General features: G+C 45.0%; 2 protein-coding genes across 4 annotated transcripts in view; one reads left to right on the top strand and one right to left on the bottom strand.

Annotated features, from left to right (window-relative positions):
• Window positions 1-1,370, bottom strand: part of tmem198aa (transmembrane protein 198aa) — a 34,753-nt gene extending 33,383 nt beyond the window's left edge. Inside the window, exon 1 of the mRNA XM_086145969.1 lies at window positions 1,015-1,370. The gene's annotated coding sequence lies outside the window, so the exon portion shown is untranslated. The remainder of the gene's footprint in view (window positions 1-1,014) is intronic.
• A 2,233-nt stretch (window positions 1,371-3,603) lies between these two features.
• Window positions 3,604-21,411, top strand: bin1a (bridging integrator 1a). 3 transcript variants are annotated; one of them, XM_086145965.1, is made up of 19 exons: window positions 3,604-3,933; window positions 4,880-4,960; window positions 5,067-5,121; window positions 5,210-5,304; window positions 5,650-5,745; window positions 6,910-7,020; window positions 7,099-7,191; window positions 7,297-7,382; window positions 7,489-7,564; window positions 8,516-8,571; window positions 9,125-9,169; window positions 10,854-10,923; window positions 11,794-11,916; window positions 13,842-13,862; window positions 15,940-16,374; window positions 16,889-16,954; window positions 17,749-17,826; window positions 17,916-18,017; window positions 19,091-21,411. In XM_086145965.1, the coding sequence occupies exons 1-19, from the start codon at window positions 3,847-3,849 to the stop codon at window positions 19,190-19,192; spliced, it is 1,878 nt and encodes a 625-aa protein (XP_086002091.1). In that variant the 5' UTR covers window positions 3,604-3,846; the 3' UTR covers window positions 19,193-21,411. The 3 variants fall into 3 exon arrangements, with proteins under 3 accessions (XP_086002091.1, XP_086002092.1, XP_086002093.1); XM_086145966.1 differs by lacking the exon at window positions 9,125-9,169; XM_086145967.1 differs by lacking the exon at window positions 15,940-16,374.
• Window positions 21,412-22,414: the final 1,003 nt, after the last annotated feature.

Below are 22,414 nucleotides of genomic sequence, written 5' to 3'. Positions count from 1 at the left end.
CACATCCATCCTTCTCCTCCGCGGCTTCGTCTCCTCAGAGACACCGGATCCGTCCTGAGATCCCTAGAGTTCTTCGGCTCGTGCGAGAATTTTTTTTTTTTTGTTTTGTTTTTCCAGATAGCAGTTATTCTTCTAGCCGCTTTCACTACCAGTTCGTCTGCGCCGCCGGTTTCCACAGCTGTGTTTACATGCACGATAAAGACACTTCATAAAATGTGGGTGCATTTTCCGAGCCGTAGACCAGGGGCGGGAAAGGATGGGCGAACTTCCTCCCTGTTCCAGTTTGAAGCACATATTGAACATCTTCTCAGACATTATTGTTTAGCTGTGATAGATAAAGTCCGACCGATCTCAACGCTTCTTACCGCGGCTCCTTCAGAGCTCGGCGGTTTATCTAAAAGCGAAAGTCGACCTCAAAATGGGAGGCGTAGCACAACGATACTGCTCAGATGTTCCAAAATAGGGCGTCAAATGTAAAGAAAATAAGAAACTGTTGGAAACGCCTCCGTCGGAAACAGGCCGAAAGGACTATTTACATCCGCTCGACTTTGGATTGGACACTTTTTAGGCCTGGATAGAAAGATAGATGGATGGGCTACATGTGACCCGAGTGTTTACAAGCCCAGCCCGGTCCTGCGTCCCCGAATTCAAATTCAGACTTTTCGTGTTTTCCGTCAGGAATCCTGAGGAGGATCCATCTCCCCCTCCTGTCACAGGGGTCCGGAAGTGGCCCCCGATCTGCAGGAGCACCTCCAGCGTCGCTTTGAAAACAATGGGGAGGGGGAACAATAGCAGGGCTGGGGTCGCCGTCCCCGGTGTCTGGCGGTCGGGGCCGGTCTCCGGGGCTCCGCCGCCCCTCGGCTCAGCTTTCTGCAGAGCACTGGCACTCTTTTCAAAGGTGCCTCGATGAGGAAGCCTTTGTTATTGTGGTGGAGGAGCTGAGGCTGGAGGAGGAGGAGGACGGAGGGTGGGGGTGGGGGTGGGGGGGGGGCAACGGACAAAGAAAAGTCTTACCTCAGAGATGCAACATAGTGTGCGTTCCCCGCGGGAGTCCGGGAGCAGGAAAACAAAGCCCACGGCGGGGGAAAAGACCTCCACGGTCACCCGGAGAGCGAAGCCCGCATCCTGACCTCGACGGATCCGAGCCGGAGCCGGGAAACAACTCCAACTCCGGCTCTCCTGACGCGGCTCACTTTCACCCACGGTCCGGAGATGAGGGTGTGTGTGTGCGCGTTCACGTGTCCGTACGTGTATGTGTGTGTGTGTGTGTGTGTGTGTGTGTGTGTGTGTGTGTGTAGAGAGAGACGATGCGTCGCGGTGTTTTAGTCCATGTTTACATCGTGCGGTGCGACCCGCGTCCTCCCAAACGGTATGCGCTTTCTTTGTGCGCCCTCTCTCTCTCTCTCTCTCTCTCTCTCTCTCTCTCTCTCTCTCTCTCTCGCTCTCATCGTGGATAATGGGTTAAACCATTCCTGCAGAACGAGGGGGGTGGAGTGTGTGTGTGTGTGTTTGTGTGTGTGTGTGTGTGCGCTTGCGGGGGGTGGGGGTATTCATTTCATCATGGGAACGAACGGGGCTCGGTGACTCGTGGCCAAATGTTGTTATTGTCGGGGATAAAGGGAAGGGTGTGTGTGTGTGTGTGTGTGTGTGTGTGTGTGTGTGTGTGCGTGTGTGTGTGTGTGTGTGTGTGTGTGTGTGTGTGTGTGTGTGTGTGTGTAAGACATAAAAGCGGGAAAGGGAAGGAGGAGACGGTGCGGAGCACGGTTGCGAGGAGGGGGACGACGACGACGTAGACAATGTGCGGGATTTTTTGCGATGCGTTTGCGTGTTTTGGCGCAAACTTTGCGATGAAACTGCGGGCGTTGCGTTCGCAGACGCCGTGCGGGAGAAGAGGCTTCACCGCAGAGCGAGGTTCAGGACCCCGGACAGCTCCGGAGACCAGCTGCAGCATATATACCAATCTATCTATCTATCTATCTATCTATCTATCTATCTATCTATCTATCTATCTATCTATCTATCTATCTATCTATCTATCTATCTATCTATCTATCTATCTATCTATCTATCTATCTATCTATCTATCTATCTATCTATCGCGCTGGTTGTGCAATGTGTGCGCTTCCTTCCCCGCCAGCCGGGCCTGCAACCCACGGGCAAGAATCACCGCGTGTTTGGGAAATGATGGTGGTGGTGGGGGTGGGAGTGGGGTGTGGGTGGGGGGGGGGGGGTGCGGGGGGGTCACGCAGAGAGCTTTGAGCGTGCGGGGAAAAAGCGGTGGTCCCGCAGCGCCATCTGCAGGAGAGCAGAGGGCTGTGACACAGGTGTTTTATTTTTGTCGTGCATTTAGAAGCTGCTCATTTGAGCCGAGGCAAGGGAAAATAATAAGATTGAGAGTAGAATGCATGTAATGGGGCTTCACTGTGACACACACACACACACAAATATAAAGCGGATATCATACCATCCTGTGTTTGTCCAGATCCCTCTCCTGCACGTTTGATGTCAGCAGCAGTTCTGTGAAACAGTTTAGTCGTGGGGTTTGACTGTGAGGTGACGGCGGAGGGACGTCTGGCACACGTTTGTCGGGTTCTTTTATTAAAAATGTGCAAAGTTGGTGGCGAAACCCGTGCAGCGATGACATGACACCGCATGCAGGGTCACACCCGGACCCGAGGAGTCATGGCTAAACATCATCCGTAAATGAATATATAATACTTAATACTACTTAATTAATACTACAACTAGTATGAATCATAATTATAATGAATAATGATAAATAGATAGAAAATAATAATAGAAATGTTATTATTTGCTTTTTTTAATGTTATATGATACTACTTGAGCAACAAATTTCTAATAATAGTAATGCTGCTAATAATAACAATGACAATAATACTGATGATACTTATAATAATGACTATGATAATAATGGATATTATTATTATTATTATTATTATTGTTATTATGGATGGTATTATTATTACTGTTATTATTATCATCATCATTATTATCACTGTAATTATTATTATTGTGGCTATTATTATTATTATCATCATCATCATCATTATTATTATTATTGCTATTATTGATATTATTATGGATAATATGATGATGATGATGATGATGATAATTATTATTATCATTATTATTTTATTATCATTATTATTGATGTTATAATGGATATAATAATCATAATTATTATTATTATTATTATTATTATTGATATTATTGATATTATTATGGATATGATGATGATGATAATGATGATGATGATTATTATTGATATTATCATGGATATTATTATTATTATTATTATTAAAAGCTAATATCCTAAAATCTGCAAAAAATCAAAAAACGCTGCAATGAGTCAGGTCAGAAATGACATTGAAGAATATTGCAAAAACACGTGTGATTCCACCTGATCTGACCTCGATCGTGCATTTTTGCGTGGATTCCCAAGTAAAGAGACACGGGTGATGCCGCCGTGGAGGTGTTGCAGGGCCACAAACCGAGCAGAGAGTCGAGAGGAGCGATGCATTTCCGCTCCGTGCGTCCGGACGTGCACGGCAACAGCTGCGCCTTTAAGAGCATCCCTGTCAGCATCCTCCTCCTCCTCCTCCTGCGTGGACGCGCACTCTGCAGCTGCACATCACGCAGGCTCAGCCCAGCTCCCCGCAGGACATCTTCCTCCAGATAGGACTCATCTTCACCCCTCCGTTCTTCTTCCTCGGCCGGACATTGATGAATCTATCCAGCCGGTCGCCGTAGCGGTCCAGCCGGTCGTGTCGCTCTCATCCTCGCCTCCTCCGCGCCCGCCGAGCCCGATCGAAACGCGATAAAAAAATGGCTGAGTTGAATTTGGGGAAGGGGCTGACCGCGGGGAAAGTGGCGAGCAACGTCCAGAAAAAACTCACCAGGGCTCAGGAGAAGGTAAGCTGCTCCTCCGGGTGCTGGAGATCTGCACGGCGGATCCGGGGCCTGCAGGCGGCGAGGCGGCCGGGCGGCCGGGCGGCGAGGCGGCGGTGCCGCATCCCCCCGCCGCGGCGCAATGTCGCATCACGACGCCGGGGATGCTTCACCTCCGGGAAGAGGAGATCCTCCTCGCTGCATCCCGTCTCTTCGCAATGTCACCCCGCGGATGCAGTTGAAACATAAAGGCCCTGCTCGCACACACATATATATATATATATATGTGTGTGTGTGTGTGTGTTTGTGAACGGTGTGTCTTGCAATCTGAGTATCCGAGCATCCTCCTTGTTGTCGATGCGTTTATTCCTCCTCACATTTAAGAGATAATAATTCGGGATGCGGCATTTCTTGGCTGTTCTCTCGTTCTTCTACCGTTCATGCAGTCGCCTGTCGTGCACCCGGATCGCCGCTAGGGGGCGCTATTTGCGAATCCGAAAGGGCTTCAGGCCTTTTAGAGCAAAAGCTCAGAGGATGCGGGGCTTCTTCCCGTCATGATCAGCAAAACGACCCCGTTGAGCAGCTCTTTTCGCACACTTACACACAACTTCACAAGAGACATGCACAAAAACTACGGCGGGAACGTCGATAGATCGCAACTACGCGAGACTTGACAAACAGCCCCCGTGAGACTTTACGGCGGGAGGCGGCCGTGCACGCCGCCGGCTTGGACGCTCATGCGGGAGTCGTTCAAGGTCGGTAAGGTAATATCTTCGCAGAGCGAGTTATTCTCCTCCTTCCTCCTCCTGCTCTTTCTAACAATCGTGGCTCTACAAGTCATTAATTTATGAATGAATGCATTGTAGACGGAGCAGACTCACGTGCACGCCGCCGTGCAATGAATATTTCATCCACGCCCTTTCGGATCAGACGGACGTCGGTTTTACGTATTTCCTCCTCTGTTTTCCAGGTCCTCCAGAAGCTCGGCAAAGCGGACGAGACCAAAGACGCCGCCTTCGAGGAAGGCGTTATTAACTTCAACAAACAATACGTAAGAGACGCCTCTCGACATTCCGTTCGCGTTTTATTCGTAAAAGTGTCGAGGCCTGCGCTGAGCTCAAAGTCTCCACGTGTCTCTTCAATCTCTCCCGCCGCAGACCGAAGGCAGCAAACTGCAGAGAGACCTCAGGGCGTATCTGGAGGCCGTGAAAGGTGAGCCCGCTCGGCCCGCTCGGCCGGCGCCGCCGTCGAATCGCAAATGGTACGGATAAAAACACCCCGCGTCCGTTTGCCTCCTCAGCCATGCACGAGTCCTCCAAGAACGTGCAGGCCTGTTTGGCCGACATGTACGAGCCCGACTGGTACGGCAAGAACGAAGTGGATTCGATCGTGGAGGTCAGGGGGATTTTCATGAATTCATGAGTGTGATGGCATGCTTGTGCTGTGTATAAGTGCATGTGTGTGTGTGTGTGTGTGTGTGTGTGGCGTCTCCTACTTTTTCATCTGGATAGAAAGATTATAATGACGAGCGCTTGACGCTTTGGGGATTCCCGTGGAATTTATTAAGTTCCTGGACATCTCTGGTGAACAAATTGATTATTTTCCGTCGACGCCGTCGCTCCGGTTCGGTCTTGAAGGCGATCGAAGAGCGAGACGTTTCGGCGCCGGCGAAGAAATACATCGATTTCGTGCGATGCAACGGGAACGCTTTAACACTTGAATGTGGCATCTGTGCCGTAGGACTGCGATGTGCTCTGGACGGATTACCACCAGAAACTGGTCGACCACGCTCTCATCTCCATGGATACCTACTTGGGCCAATTTCCCGATATCAAGGTAAACGGCGTCATGGCTACGACTAGAAGGCCACGCTAGGCTTCGCGCGTCAACCTGATTTGTTCCCCGCGGACGGCAAATATGCTGCTCGTGACATCCAAGGGGACACTTGAACAACTCAATGTCAATCACGCTCGTGTGAAATCAAACTGTCCACTTAGGAAGCAACATTCGGACGTGTTTCAAGGACGTTGGATCTGCCTAAAGTGTGTTTTTCCACTTTCATTTGGTGTGTGAGTCCAAATCCAGACCTCCGTGGGTTCATATGTTGGATTTCCATTCATCATTTTGGTGTGATTTTCGTGTCAGCACATTCGCCAATGTCAAGTATTTAAACGAATTTTTCACTCATTTTGAACAGTGTATTTTAACAACTGACCTCAAAAAAGGCAACTAATGGCCGAAACAGACGATTCCAAGTACAGCATTTAGAGAAATGAATGTGCACAAAATGTCATATTTTAAGTCAAAGAGTCTGTTTTGCTGCAGCGCCATGACGTCCGTTTAAGTCGAGCAATGGATCCTTTCTGTTTCCAATGCAATATGAGAGATGAGATGAGATGAGATGAGAACAACTTTATTTATCCCGAAGGAAATTGTTGTGCCAGAGTTTCAAGTAAAAAACATAACAGTAATAGATAATAGTAGAAAGGAGGAAGAATAAGAAATACAATGAAATATGAATTGTCTTAACTATAAATTCAATTAACTTAATAGTTACTAAAGCAAGAAGAAGTAATGGAAAAATAGAAGTTGAGAATTTAGGAAAAAGAGACATGAAGGTGAAGAGAAACTCTGGCAGACAGCGCCGGAAGAACGTCAGCAAACAGTGTAATAAACAAATATTACAAACAGTGCAGCTGAAATTCCCCTTTTCTCTACAAAGAGCTGATAAATGTTACTGGTAGACACAAATACAAAGGAAACAAATTGACTCAAACACGCTTTGATTCCCATTGATCATTTTGGTGTGATTTTGTTGTCAGTACATTAAACTATGCGACAAACCAAGCATTTCAAACAAATATTTCACTCATTCATATCTAGAATGTGTTATTTTAGAGCTCCCTTTGTGTTTCCGAGCAGCGTACTTCAGAATCTCTCTGGAAAATATCTGGAAACACCCAAAATAAAGACTCTCTCCGCTGCGTTTCTGTTTGGCAGGCCCGGATCGCGAAGCGGGACAGGAAGCTGGTGGACTTCGACAGCGCCAGGCACAACTACGCCACCACGCACAAGACCAAGAAAAAGGACGGAGGCATCAAACTGACCAAGGTGGTGAAAACACGAGGGCTGACACGCGTGGATTTTTGTAAAAAAAAACCGGGCCCTGATTCTATCCCGCTTCCCCAGCCGTCGTCGCTGTTGGAGCGAGCCACGCCGGGCTGGGCTCAGGGCATCCTGTCCGCGCATAACGTCGCCCAGAGCAGCCTATCCAGGAGCCAGGTACGCAAACGCACTATCTTTCACGTCAGGGAGACGGGCCGTCACCGGATGTGACACATATTCGTCCGGCGTCGTCATGGTGACGGTTTGTTCTGTGCGCACCAGGCGGAGGAGGAGCTGGAGCGAGCTCAGAAGGTGTTTGAGGAGATAAATATTGACTTGCAAGAGGAGCTGCCTTCTCTCTGGAACAGGTGTGTTTTGAGACCGTTGATTGACGCGTCCGGTGAACTCGTTGTTTTTAAATCTGTTTCTGGAAGCTGAGCCCTCCCTCTCTTTTGCTCGCCGTCTCTCATCCAGTCGTGTCGGGTTCTACGTCAGCACATTTCAGAGTTTGGCCGGTTTCGAGGAGAAGTTCCACAAGGAGATGGGCCGGGTGAGCGTCTCAGATGTTTTTTTTTTTGGATGACTTTGCTCAGTTGGCTCATTTTGTCAAAATGAAAGAAAGTGTAGAAACAGAAATGTAGGACATCATTTTTGCTCTGCGCTGCGGGAAAATCCTCTATTATCCCCTCTGTTAGCCTGATCTTGAGGCTTGTTTATGCTCTCTTTCTCCATATTTGGACATGTTGAATCACACAGAACCATGTGTGGAGTTTATGCTAAAATATTGTTACTGCATTTACTACATATGGAATAAAATCACAGTATTACATATCAAAATATAGGTTTAAAGTACAAATATGACTGCGCTTTGACCGTTTGGTTTATGTTGTTGGAGTATTTTTATGTGTTAATCATACAAGGGTAAATAATGCATGATGAAAAACCAACAATTTCCTTCAGGATAAATTAAGTTGTTCTTATTCTTACTTTTATTCTTATGCCGTGATGAGTCGCATAAAATATATAAAATATATATATATATATATATATATATATGTGTGTGTGTGTGTGTGTATATGTATATATATATATACACACATATATAGACATATATATACACACACATATATATTTTTTTTTTCTTTCTTTTTTTCTTTTGGCACAAGAGTGTTTATTTTTCTTTATTTTCTATAATTTCCAATACTTTGCATGCTCCTGTTTTTAACAAACTATTTAAAAACCTAGCTGCCTCGACTGCGCTGTCCACTCTCTGCAAATTGAAACCTCCACATTTTGCGCGGATAGCAAGAAAAAAGAAGAAAGGTTAATAAAATGATTAATTAAGGGCGTGCCTTATTTTAATCTACTTCCATTAATTTATTGGCGTTTTAAGCAACCAAACTGGGGGAAACTGATGTCATACTCAACAGTCCCTAATTGATGGCACTTCAATTTAAATGTTTGTTTTCTCATGTCTCTTTCTCCACTTTCCTCCTCACAGCTGGATCAGGATTTGTATGACGTCCTGGAGAAACTAGAGAAATCCGACACAAAAAGGTCAGTGATAAATGATCCTGTAAAGTGCACTGCTGTGAATGTTATGATCTGGATCAGGAACTTATGCGTTACAGGCATTGAAAGGTTATCCAGAGTAGCAAGCCAGGAAGGCAAATATCCGTTGGGATGTATGCAGCTTATTGTGGAGCTGCGTTATATAACAATATACAACATGTACGCTCAACATCATAAATCATGGGACGATTTTTAAACATATTGTCAATATTTGAAAATTGCACATGTAAAAATCCCAGCGGGGCAATATTCTTTCTTGAAGAAATCACTAAAATGCCCTGCAAAATGAGCAAAATAAAGTCCCACACATTGTTAGCTTCAACTATTCAGCTAAAGAAGTTGCTGAGAAACGTTAGCAGTGACTGAAGGTAGAGCACAGCTGATATTAGTGTGAGAATATGAATAATTCATTTAACGGAAGGTGGGTGTCCTTATTTCTAACATGCAAAAAATGTGAAATATATTGATTAAAAACATGCACGGCGGCTTCGAGTCGCAGGAGTACGTAAACCACTCATGAACCCCCGCCTCCTTGCAGAGAGGCGGCTCACGGCGGCGTCTTATCGTCAGGAACAAATAGGAGGTAACCTGAAGCCAGTGCGGTAACCACGGTGACGCCGCTCCTTTTCCGTCCGTGCGGATGACCTGCTTGTCTTAATTGTCCGAATGGCAGTCGTTTGGCGGGTCGGGACGGAGCCGGGGAGCCCCGGTGCTCGGACCCGCCTGCAAAATTCACAGGCGGGGTCCGATTTTTGGTGCAGATGCAAGACCTGGACCGGCCCGAGTCCTCCAGGCTGCACCGGACATGCTGACAATGGCCGGGCATCGCTCTCATTCAGGCCCGCCGGGAGGACGCTTGTAAAATCAAATGATGTGCAGTGATTTTTACACGTTTAAATTGATTCAAAAATCAATCGTGCATTCTCTGTGCATATTTTTATGCATTCTGTAAAAAATGTGATTATTCATCGCGTTATTTCAGTACCGTCCATCGTACTCGGGGGCAGGACTCGGCTCACTCGGCTAATTGGAATACAGTAAACCCTCGCCGCTTCGCTGATTTTTGTAGTGCTGATTATTTAATGCTTTTTTTAAAAAAATTTTATGCTTTTTTTTTTTTTTACAGTTAAGCATGTTTTGTTATGCATCCTAAGTGGCTAATGTAAGGTAGACCAGTGTCAACAATCTCCGCACCTGGTCTCTGTGCAGCTCACCAAATTTAAGTTTGCAAATTTTTCTCCAGGACAAAAACCCACAATGTCGACGAAACACCAAAACACTATTGCAGAATAAGTGAAACTTCTAGACATACCGAACGAAGCTAGAAGCTTCATTCATAAATAAATCTTCGGTTTGTTACATAGAGGAGGAAAATAACATTAGGACGACAGCGGCGATACGTTTTAACACGGATTCAAAAGGGTTGTGACTTTAGCTTTGTGGATTTATGAGCGCAGGAAAAAGAACATTATGCTGGATACCAACGTTATCCACACAAAGCTAGAAAACTTTATGAAACCTTTGCTGACAGCGATGACATTCATGACAGCGCAGTGTGGCGTCCATTTACTGCCAAGGACTGACTATTAACGCTGAATACTTTGCGGATTTCGCCTATTGCGGGTTGTTTTTATATCGTAACCCCGGCAATAAACGAGGGTTTACTGTAATGGAATCTCATTAGCCGGTTGTTGCATGACTGACACACTAACACTGATTGTATTCTGGTTTTCATGCTTTATTTAAGTAGATCCACAACGGAAAGCTATTCGTTCTTCACAAAATCACAAAATCAGGAGGAAAATCAGGAGGAATTCGTTCTGAACTCTCATTATTTTTGGAAAGCGGACGCTTTTAGATGCCTCACGTCTCGACGGTTAAGTTGATACCCGCCTCTGACCTCGGACATCACATTGCTCCGAGACGTCGGTCCTCGTGGAGCTGCTTCGTTCAGCTTTGACATCCACGGTGACGAAGCCTGCTTGCATGGGATGAAGACGGGGAGACGGGGAGGAGGAAGGGAGGAAGGAAGGAAGGAAGGAAGGGAGGAAGGAAGGAAGGAAGGAAGGAAGGAAGGAAGGAAGGGTGCCTCACTTCTCTTGCATGACGGCTCGTGCAACGACAACCCCCGCATGTCTTGTAACTTCTCTCTCGTCCTTTCAGCTTCTTGCTGATTCACGTGTGTGTGTGTGTGTGTGTGTGTGTGTGTGTGTGTGTCGCTTTCTCTGCAGTCATACTTTGTGTCTTGTCATTCCTTGTTCACTCAGTGGTAAAGATGCAACCAATCACACTCTCAGGCCGGGAGGACCACCACCAATCCCAAAGTCTCCATCCAAGGTGGACACACACACACACACACACACACACACACACACACACACACACTAAGCTCGGCACTGAATTGTAGTTGTTTTCAGTAAAACATCTCTCCGCGTAGGAAAGTATAACCAATTAACTAAATAAATTAGAGATGTCTATTTATTTATTCATCTTTTAATCTTTTTTTTTTTTTTGTTTAGTCCTTTTTTCATCCATTTATTCATTACTTTTGCTGCATTGTTTTCACTGCTTGGAGTTTAATTAATAGGTATTTTCAAATGATATTCTTCAGCAATCCTACTATAGCATTTTAAAGTGTCCGGGTATTCATTGTTTTGTGTTGTTTATATTTAGTTTTAATTAATTATCTATTGTTTTATTCTTAATTGTGCAGTTTTACACAATGCATATATTGGCATCTTTTCCTAATTTTGTGAGATAACGAGGTTTAGATTTTGTGTTTATGGCGTTTTGATAAATCACCTCGAAACAATGACAATGACCCAAAGAGCTGGAGGTCGCAGAGATGAAGATGCTGAGGTTCTCTTTGGGATGGAGTCCATCAGAGGGACGACACATGGTAGATGTTTTGGAGATAAGCTCAGAGATGGTCGGGTCATGGACAGAGGAGGGAGAGTGAATATATTGGTAGACGGATGCAAAGAGAAGATCGATGGACGTCATGAGAGAGGATGTGAAGGTAGTTGGTGTGAGAGAGGAGAATCCAAAGAAGAGGATTAGATGGAGAAGGTGGATTCGCTGTGGAGATCCTGAAGGGAAAAGCCGAAAAGAGACGGTGTTTTGATAAATCATCTAAGTAGCAGTTAGCGATAGATTATTGTCCGTTTCTCCCCGAATGATGGCGGCATCCTTCCTTCTTTATCCCAGCTAAAGCCAGCAGTGCCTCCTCCACCCAAGGTGACGCCATCGAAGGAAATGAAAACAGAGAATATCATTAAGCTGTTTGATGCTGCAGCTGCGCCTGATATCAGCGTCACCTCCCCCACAGAGGTAAGTGATTATCTGCCGGAGTAGTCCTTCAGCCACGCCGTCCAGTCCTCTCCTCTTTCATCTCTTCTCTTCTGTTCTCCGTTCTCGCCCCGATCCTCGTGTCCTCTAATAACGCCGGTTAGCCGGTGAGACCTCCCGTCCCTGTTCACTATCAGTTCCACGGTCCGGCAGCAAGCGCCTTATTGGACATGGACCCGGACTCTTTCGGCGAAGCCTCTTCGGTCACGCAGGTGGACGATCCGCGGCATGACGGCGTAGATTTTACCGACCTCCTGCCGCAAGAGCCGCCAAGACTCACAAGAGATCACCCAGTTGCTGTCCTCCGCGCTGTCGGGAATCACGTGCTCCGACCTTGAGCGGTTAGCAATGTAGCTAACGGCTAGCTGTCGGTTGATAGCGATGTAATCTGGGTTTTTTTTTTTTTTTTTTTTTTGAACATTTATTAGAACAGGTTCCTTAACAGAGTTTCACACATTCTTACAAAACCTCATAACAAGATATACATTATACAATAATCTTTATAGGTCACTTATTTCCTCAATAGCACGTGAAAAATAAAATAAAACTAAAAAAAAAAACACAAAGAAAAGCATCTAACTCAGTCAAATAGAGATAGTATCTTCAACTCTCCAAATATTTTTTAATGGGTGCCCATTTGTCAAGATGTAGGTCTGTCTGAAGTCGTAAGTTTGCTGTTCTGCGTTCCATGCAGTTTACATCCTTAAGCCTCTGACGCCACTGGTCCAGTAGGTGGGTGGGGTTTGAGCCAGTTTACTGGGATCATTTTATGTGCATAATCTGGGTTATTTAAGATGAGAAAAAAAACAATCGAATTGAAATGTCTTGTAAGGCTTGGCGTATTTGGGGGACGCTTTGCTTTTTTCCTTCCCAATGAATAACTGGAGATGAATGGCGGCATGATATTGATAGAAACCCGCTTCTGGCGAGCCTTTTCCCGCTCGGTGCTGGAGAGAGATGCTTCGTAGGGAAACGTTTTTCAAAAAGATGCAGAGCCGCTGTTTTTCCGCCTCCTTGAAGAATCTCCCCTCCTCAGTTTTGCGAGTAAACTGGCGACTGAGTGAGAACAGGAAGAGGAGGGTCCCTGTACCATATGTGGAATATCTCACCAGTTACAATTTGGATTTGAATATTAACTTCTTGAAGTGTGTTTGGGTCGATTTGTTCCCTTTGCATTTGTGTCAATCAGTAGCATTTGTAAAGAAAAGGGGAAATTCAGCTGCTTTGTTTGTAATCTCGCATTGGAAACAGAGAATTAAACAGAGAATGAAACGGACGTCATGGCGATGCAGTAAAACTTTCTCTAAACGCTTTACTTGGAATCTTCTGTTTTGGCTGTTAGTTGCCTTTTTAAGACATCAGCTGTTGAGAAAAATCGCTCCAAAAAATAAAGGGAACACTAAAACAACACATCCTAGATCTGAATGAGTGAAATATTTGTATGAAATACTTCATTGAATGTGCTGAAAAGAAAATCCCACCAAAATGATGAATGGAAATCCAATGTATGAACCCATGGAGGTCTGGATTTGGAGTCCCACTCCAAATAAAAGTGGAAAAACACACTTTAGGCTGATCCAATATTCTTAAAACAAGTCCACATGAATCTGTGTTGCCGTGTTCCCACGTGGGCAGTTTGATTTCACACCAGTTTGACTGAGATTGTGTTGTTTGAGCGTTCCCTGGGTTTTTTCGGAGCAGTATATGTCGCAATGTGCAGCACAGCGGCGCTCCCTTCAATCAATGCAGGGAAAAAGACAGCTTTGTCAGAGCTGACGGCTAATCGCCTGCACCCTCGTCCTGCCGGCCTCGTGCGTTTCGGAGCATGGAGTTGCACCGCAGGCATCTTACCGACTGCGAGCGCAAACGCGGGCTTAAATTGATTCTCATTTCTTGTGTTTTTGCAGCCTGCAAACTGGGACTCGTGGGTAAGCGCGTCATCCTCATGTTTCTACTTATTTCAAACGTGTCGTAAAAATATGGATATTCTAAATCACTATGATCATCATCTTTTATCGTGTGTTGAATGTGTCCATCCTTCCGCACTAACTCCTGCCGTCTCCATCGTCATTACGCCCGCTGAGAGGCGCAGCTCTTTGAATGCAAACAAAAGACACCTCCATAAAAGTGTGTTTCATCCGTCCGTCCCCGACCTGTTTGTGCCTTGTCCTCACGTCCGCAGTGCTTCGAACAACGACGCTTGCCGCCGCAGAGGTCGTCACACCGCACAAATCCAATCCTGCCAATTCAGTCTCAAACCCACGCGTTAATATCAAGCGGCGTCAAAGCAAGAAGCTCCCGTCGTTGCAAAAACGATATATTTTTCACCACAGCTTCTTTGTGCCACGAGTTTCCTGCTTTGACGGACGTCTTGAAATTCAAATGCCGATCTTTTGTGTTCGCGACTGAATTGACCTCCTTTTCCGACCCCCCCCCCCCCCCTCCCTCCGCCGCCACGTTATACTGACAGAACATGTACCCGTCACACGTTAGCCACAGTACATGCTATGCCATATAACACATCCTTACCCTGAAAGTCCGGTGAAGTTGCGCAGCGGAACGAGTCCTCTCAGAAACCAGACCGGTATCAGAACCGAGCTGTTGGGCAACTTCACGACGCCGCGCCTCCGACTCGGCATCCCGACCATGAACTAACCCCCCCCGTTCATCCCCGACCCCGTAAGAGAGGCGTGTCCCCGAAACCGCAGTTCTGATGTGCTGCGGCTTGAGGCCAATGACGGTACTTCAGAATGAGCCGACACTTCTGCTCTTACAAAGCCCCCTTTCTTTCTCCATCTGACCATCGCCGTGCTTGGCAGCTACACACAGAAGACCTAACATCCATCTTCTGATGGAGGGGAGAAAAAAAAAAGTGCTGACAGTCTTGTGTTTCTGCCTTCTACCGCAACCTTGTTACCCCCATTTGTCTTTTAATTTAATCAAGACCTTCCCCAGCGCGGTTTCCCACACAATAACTCTCAGTCATACAGTGTTTTTGGTGATGACGATGAAGATGATGATGATGGTGGCGGCCGTACTGACCGGCATCTGCTGTGGAACTCCTCGTTTTTTTTGCTGCCGTTGTATTTTTCCGAAACCCCCACTTTCCCAGCGAACGTAGCTATTCTCGTCATATGAAAAGCAATGATTAGTGTAGCTCATGGAATTAACATAGAGTTAACATAGTGAAGGGGAAAAACGATGAATTCTTAAGTGAATGCACATTGTTGATATTGTACTTTTAAATGCTCACGAGTGGAAAATCCTCTTGTTGTGCAAATGACGTAAATAATAATAATTAAAATCATTATCAATTAATTAAGCTAAGATGAGAACAACTTTATTTATCCCGAAGGAAATTGTTGTGCCGGAGTTTCAAGCAAAAACATAACAATGATAGATGATAGTAGGAAGGAGGGAGAGTTAAGAAATACAATAAAATATAAATTGTTAACGCTACCAAGTGTTTTAAGGTCTTAAGTCACTTGATAGCCTTAACCTTGACAATTAATAATTTAAGTCATGTTTTCAGGAATCACTCATTTTGCAGGTATTGAGATATTTTAACCCATGGCTGTTAAGTCCTTATTCAGGGGATTTAGTCAGAAACCTAATAAGGCCGTGTAAATATGCAATTTAACAGAATTGGACCACAAAATGTTTGGTAAGAATAAGTAACCTGGCAATATTTGGTCAAATTCTGCGCCGGTCGTCGTGAGCTGAAAGACAAATGTTGACCGGCAGATCGGTTAGATTTGTTTCCAAACCAAAGTCACAAATGTGTTTCAAAAGACAGCGGAGGGAAACCGTCATGCCTATTTATGTACACGGCCTTGAGACGACGTTTTAATTCCCTTAAGGTTTAAAATGTCGTTCGCCGAAAGCTAGTTCGTATCGGCGATTCCTCTAATAACAACCGAAGCGCTCCCTTATTTCGATCTGCCCTCAATGTTAGCCTTAAAGTAACATATTTCTCATGACTGCTTGAAAACACCTGCTCCTCAGCCTGAGGACAATGGTGCCCAGGAAGAGAACAGCCAGAAGCACTATGACCCTGTGGCCGCGGCTGCAGAGGCCTGGGGGGACGATGGTACGCAGCCGGTCCGCTATGACCCCATAGCAGCTGCCCAAGAGAGCTGGGGGGACGACGGAGCCCAACCGGTCCGCTATGACCCCATGGCTGCGGCTCAGGCAGAATGGGAGGATGATGGGACCCAGCCGGTAGAGGATGAACCTATAGCTGAAGCTCAGGAGGGCTGGGGCAAGCAGGAGGAGGAGGAGGAGGAAGAGGAGAAGAAGAAGAAGGAGGAGGAGGAGGAGGAGGAGGAGGAGGAAGAAGAGAGTCATCCGGTCACAGAGGTGCCTGCCACAGATGATAAAACAAATGCGGCTGAGGAAGAAGCACCTCCAGATGCTACGTTGGATGATGAAGAGGGTCAGGTAACCGAGGAGAGAAAAAAAAACAAACAAAAAAAAAAAAAAACACAGAGAGATGCATCCGGATGAAAAGGGTGGATGCATCGACTTGTGAGGAAGAGCTTTGAACTCGGGGTGCAGATGATGATAGGAGACAGATGCAGAAGGCGTAGGATGCATCTGAACAGCAGCATGGATGCATCGCCCAAAAACCCCGGAGGGAAAGCTAACTATTGATACCTTCTAGATCTAGCGCACATTTAACCCCAGTCACTGCTAATCACTAGTCAACACACATAGATTGCTGTGCAAAAAGCTTTTTTATACATGGCTGAAGTGCATTAACACCCACTTCTACTATCTAAATAACACACCTGCCCGTATTTACTGGCTGTTCAGGTTGTCATAGCACCGCTTGTGTTTGGTGTTTGTCTGCCGTCCGTCTTCTCTCCTCTCTGTCATTCTTTACTCTTGCCCCCCCCCCCCCTTCGTTTCACCAAAAGTGCGCTCAAACTAAGCTCCGTGTTTCTTCTCCCAGGGCGAGGCAGCGTCGGCGCCACCGGCCGAGGCGGAGACGGAGGCGCCTCCGGTGGAGACCGAAAAAGTCGGTGCAAGTTTTGCACGCATGCAAAATCTCATGGATCATTGTATTAGTTATGGACAATTACTTTGGCCATGTTTTTTATTTCTTTTTTATGCGTGGGTTAACTAGGTATCATGTCATTTGAACCAAATGAAAAGTGCTATTTAAATATTTGAATTTTGAGGCAAAGTTATTTCAACTTTAAAATCATTTGCGATCATATCAATGTACCAACATCATTTTGTATGTAATCATGCATACAAAATTAAGGAAAAATGAGGAGTTTATAAATTCAAGTGATTGAAAATACTTAAAATATTCAAAGAAAATAGTTTGGTGGGTCGGATGAAAAAGCAAAACTGGCTGGATGTGACCGGTGGGCCGTAAAATGCTTTGGGGCAAAACAATGATTTACCTGCAGTCAAATAAAAAACAAAGCTATTATTTTAACTATTGGGAAAAGTGCTTGTTAAAACCGGTTTCACAGTGCGGTGAATACAATTTATAGTGATTTTGCTAAAAATGCTAAAAAAATTAAATCATGCATGTCATGATTTGTCTATCTAATATTTCTAACTGCCCACTTTTTATAATTTTTCATTTGTTTAATTTGTTGCTCTTCAGTGTTTTGTTTCTTCTTAATGTCCTCTAAGTAAATATGAGAAATTTCAAAAGACTAAAAGAAATAAGAAAATGTGGTGGAAAAATTCAAAAATAGACATCTTTTTCTTTTTCATATATAGCCAGTTTCTTCTCAAAGAGAATCCAGCAGGGATTAAAAAAAAAAAACATGAGTTAATATCAACTCTTTGCAGACACCTGAAGTAGAGGCAGAATCGGCGGCGGTAGCGGCGGCGGAGCCTGCAGAAATGCCTCCGGGTTTTTTGTTCAAGGTAAGAGAGGCGAGAGAATGGAAGAGGAAACGGATCCCTGAATAATCCCCGTATCAGATACAATTTCCAGAAATATTCATGCGTCGCAGGTCCAGGTGATGCATGACTACGCCGCCAATGACACGGATGAACTGGAGCTGAAGGCCTCGGACGTGGTGCTAGTGGTCCATTTCGATAACCCTGAAGAACAGGTAGATGCGGAACACACACGAGCACGCAAACCAACGTGCACAGACGTGTGTTAAGAACGACCGGACTTTACGGCGCCTGTTGAGCCGCATTTTGTAATAACGGTGCATTTTGTTATAAACGTTCTAAATGTAATCACTTTTTCATTTCATTTTGTGATAAAGCCGCATTTTGTAAGGTTATTACATTTTGAGAAGATTATTATTAAATGCACTTGCAACTTTTTTATTCTCGAGGAAATGTAATGACATGGAATTTATAGAATATTCTTAGTTAATGCAACCTTTGAATAGTGAACTGATAGTAAATGCTAAGCACTGCTACTAGGCTAATACAGTGATACTAATAATAGGCCTAGCTTTTACAAATACTTTAAAGTAAAATAAAATACAATTAACAAACAAATAAAGTATGCTTTAGAATTGTTATTACATAATGCACCATGTTATTTCATTTCCTAGAGAACTAAAAAGTTGCAAGTGTATTTCGTAATAAACGTCCAAAATGTAATAACTTTTCCATTTTGTAATAAAGCCGCATTTTATAATAAACGGCTGCATTTTGTAATAAACTGCCCGGACGCATTTTGTAATAAGTTTTGCCGCATTATGTAATAAGTTATTACATTTTGAGAAGATTATTACAAAATGCACTTGGCACTTTTTTATTCTCTAGGAAATGTAATAAGATGGAATTTATAGAATATTCTCTGTTAATGCAACCTTTGAATAGTGAACTGATAGTAATTGCTAAGCACTGCTACTAGGCTAATACAGTGATACTAATAATAGGCCTAGCTTTTACAAATACTTTAAAGTAAAATAAAATACAATTAACAAACAAATAAAGTATGCTTTAGAATTGTTATTACATAATGCACCATGTTATTACATTTCCTAGAGAATTAAAAAGTTGCAAGTGCATTTTGTAATAATCTTCTCAAAATGCGTTGGGGCAGTTTCTTACAAAATGCAGCTTTATTACAAAATGAAATGAAAAAGTGATTACATTTTGGACGTTTATTAAAAAAATGCACCGTTTTTACAAAATGCGTCTTCACGGCTCTTTGTTGCAGGACGACGGCTGGCTGATGGGAATCAAACAAGACGAGTGGCTACAGAGCAAAGAGAGTGCCACCAAAGGGGTTTTCCCAGAGAACTTCACCCAGAGGCTGTGAAAGAGGGGGACAGGAAATCACTCCATCTTCCTTTTTTTTTTATTTTTACGTTTCCTTACCTCCTCCCCCTGTCATCCCTTCCCCTCCTTGCCTTGTATTGTTTGTTTCTAGGACTTTGGCCATAGACGCGGAGCTTTACACGGCCCCTGACGGAAAAACCGCGCATTCCCGTGGATCTTGGTATTTCTGTGGATTCTTTTGCAAAAAAAAAAAAAAATTTGCAAGTTCTGGAAATCACAGATATGAGCCATTTTGGCCGTGCTACTGCTGCGCCGCTGACCTCCCGCGCAGAGGAAACGGATGCGTGGGTACCTCTGCAATGGCTATCACTGTAACTGCATCCTAATGTTTTAATAACAGTCATGTCATCACTGACATCAACACACCTCTGTTCCGGGCAGATTTGTCATGCGGCCAGCGGCGTAAACGTCTCTCCTCACCTTCATTTTGGGGTGACTGACTCCACCTGAAGGTGATGCAAAGGGCAGGAGAGGTCGGTGGCGGGGGATAATCAAGCACCCAGATGCGATACTGAAGAGTCCGGCGTTTAAATTTTGCTCCTCTAGGATTATTCCAATTAGCCCCGGACGGTTTTCGGACGCGTCCGGCCGATCCCGTAACTCCTGCCGTCTTTCTATATTTCCGTGTTTTAAGCAGGGACCCTCGGTTATCGTATTAGTTTAGACTCTATGGTGATATAAGTGGAAACCGTGTGTTGTGAAAATCCAAACGAATGCATATGCAGTTGAACTAACTCACAACAACCTTATCAAACGTGGCAGGAAATCCAGAGTAAAATCAATATGGTGGGGCTTTATTTTCTACCCCGTGTGTTTCAAACGGATGCTTTTTGGACTTTGGAAGGCATTAGATATTCTCCCTTGTTCCGTCGATGTGATTCCAAGTATGCATTTTGCCCGGCTCGCCGAGGAGCCGGGCAAACACCAAATGAAAAAAAAACTGCTAACGGTATTATGATCTTCGAGCAGATGTCGTCGCACCCCGATTTGAACATATTCTGACTGAGCCTCGTTCACGTTTAGGAAATGTCGGCGAAAAACATTTCCGTCCGTTTGCATAGAGGTGACCTGACTCCGATGCAGACGATTTAGAATATGCACCAGAGCTACTCCTTTTATTTTTGTATGCTGCCAAGCAACGGATACACATGTAACTTATGTATGCCTAATGTAACTTTGTCATCAGAATTGCCAACCGAGGATATAACGGAGTGTTTTCTACTTCTGTCAGGTTTACCGCGCTTAACACGGCCGACGGGTTGGTAGTTAAAGGTCACTTAAGTCACTGACTCAGAAAGAGATTCTCATGATGTTATTAACATGTGATAAGTGTGTGGGAACGTGTGTGTGTGTGTGTGTGTGTGTGCGTGTGTGTGTTTGGAAGCATAAATTCTCTATCTATGAGCTAATGTCAATGGAGGACATCGCCAGCACCCACCAGAGGCAGAGATGATCCATTATACATGTAGCTTTTCTAATGGGACAACTCAAACGTATTTTGGGTCTATTTTGTTTTTTTGTTTTTTTCCACCGGCTGGTATTATGGTTCCAGGTGTTACTGTGCATTTGTTGTGTATAAGTGTAACTTTGCAAAGCCGTGATGACAGTTACATATTCTATAAAGACATTCATATCTGTATGTGTGTTACTGTGAGCATGCTGGCTTCCCATGTATTGTTGTGTGAACACCCTTATTTCAAGGCGATGATACTCGGATTACTTTTGAGGCGGTTGAAACGTGCACGTATTCCCCGTTTTTCCTCGAACGTTTTTTTTTTTTTTTTTTTTGTCAACATGGTTTCGTTGTCCATCAGCCTCGCCTCAAAGTGTCGCCCAGTGTATCATGGCCCAAAGATGACGAAACACGATCACATGGAGACCGGACGCGTAGAGAAAATAAATAAAAATCAGACCACCAGATGCAAAAATCACAATTTTCATAAAATCATCTCCGTCAAATGTTTCGACGTGCGTTTTTAAAAGCCGTGGCGTTCGGAAATGTCACCGGCATCTTTATTTATGCCCTTTTTTTTTTTTTTTTTTTAAATTTTATTTTCTGTATGATGTGGTGCGTGTTTTACCTGGGTCTGGTTCTCTATTTGTCTTCAAGGATCAGTCTCCTGTGATGAAGTAAAGGGATAAGACGAAAAACGTTTCTTCCTGTACCCAAATGACCGATATTAAACAGAAGATACCTTAGATCCTGTTCTGCTCAGTCTTTTTTTTTTTTTTTTTTTAGCTATTTACTTGATTTTTAGAGGTGTAACATGGATGCTGTCCTGAAGCGGAGCGTCTCAAGTGCTGGTCACACAAATTCATCCATCCTTTATCTGTCCTGCTGATCCTGCACTGGAACACAGATTTTTTTGGACCAAACATGGGAAAAGACAGAGAAGGCCAAACGTCATCCTCCTTGGAGTCGGGTCGCGGGGTCGGCGGCCGGAGACCCGGACCTCCTCCGCCCCGCCGCATGGTCCAGCTCCTGGCCAGCGTGTCCCGGGTCTTCCCCGTGGTCTCCTCCCGGATGGACATGCTCGGAATACCTCACCGCGCAGGAGGCCTCCCGACCGGATGCCCGGCGGCTCTACTCCGAGCTCCTCACCCTATCTCCAAGGGAGAGTCCGGAGAAAACTCATTTTGTCGCTTGTATCTGCAATCTGGGTCTTTGGGTCGCTGGCCACAGCTAGTGACCATAAGTCACGGACCTCCTCCCCGACCCGCAGTGGACCCTCTCCGCGAGCTGCCGCCTTACGGTGCTGGAGGGGTTCGCATGTCCCGGTGATCCTGGGAGCCATGTTGTCGGGGGGTTTATGCTCCCGGAGTGGCCGGGCCTTCACTCTTAAAGCTCTGCCGTGCACGGCCCAAAGGATGGACACGGGTCCCTCTAGATAGGGTAGATTTGCGTATATATAACCTCCAAAAGCGTAGAAGAAGGGCCGACGCTGTTTGAGAACCCGATTAACTCCTCCTCCTCCCAGATGAGGTCGACACAGGCAGTGGCTCCGCAAGCTTTGTACATAAATCGAGTAAATACATACAAATATATGCAGCTACGGCAGCATTCAGCAGGGTGTGCTGTGCTCAAACAGTATTTTTACATCAAGGGGCAAAAAGAAATCAGACCTCAGGCGGTGGAAAGAGAGGAATTGCTGTCCATGGTGCTGAAAGCGACCGGCAGCCCACCCTGTCTCCGCTGCTTTTC

Source organism: Fistularia commersonii, chromosome 4 (assembly GCF_037954325.1).
Source record: "Fistularia commersonii isolate RoL2024-O1a breed Wild chromosome 4, RoL_Fcom_v1.0, whole genome shotgun sequence".
Taxonomy (NCBI): Eukaryota; Metazoa; Chordata; class Actinopteri; order Syngnathiformes; family Fistulariidae; genus Fistularia; species Fistularia commersonii.
The sequence above is the reverse complement of the archived record's forward strand: the minus strand, read 5'-3'. Positions and strand labels throughout refer to the sequence as shown.

Excerpts from the sequence above, each read along its gene's own strand:
- bin1a (XM_086145965.1), top strand. The coding sequence starts at position 3,847 with ATGGCTGAGTTGAATTTGGGGAAGGGGCTGACCGCGGGGAAAGTGGCG. Across the intron at positions 13,863-15,939 it reads CTGCAAACTGGGACTCGTGG|CCTGAGGACAATGGTGCCCA; the intron begins GTAAGCGCGTCA and ends CCTGCTCCTCAG. Across the intron at positions 16,955-17,748 it reads CTCCGGTGGAGACCGAAAAA|ACACCTGAAGTAGAGGCAGA; the intron begins GTCGGTGCAAGT and ends AACTCTTTGCAG.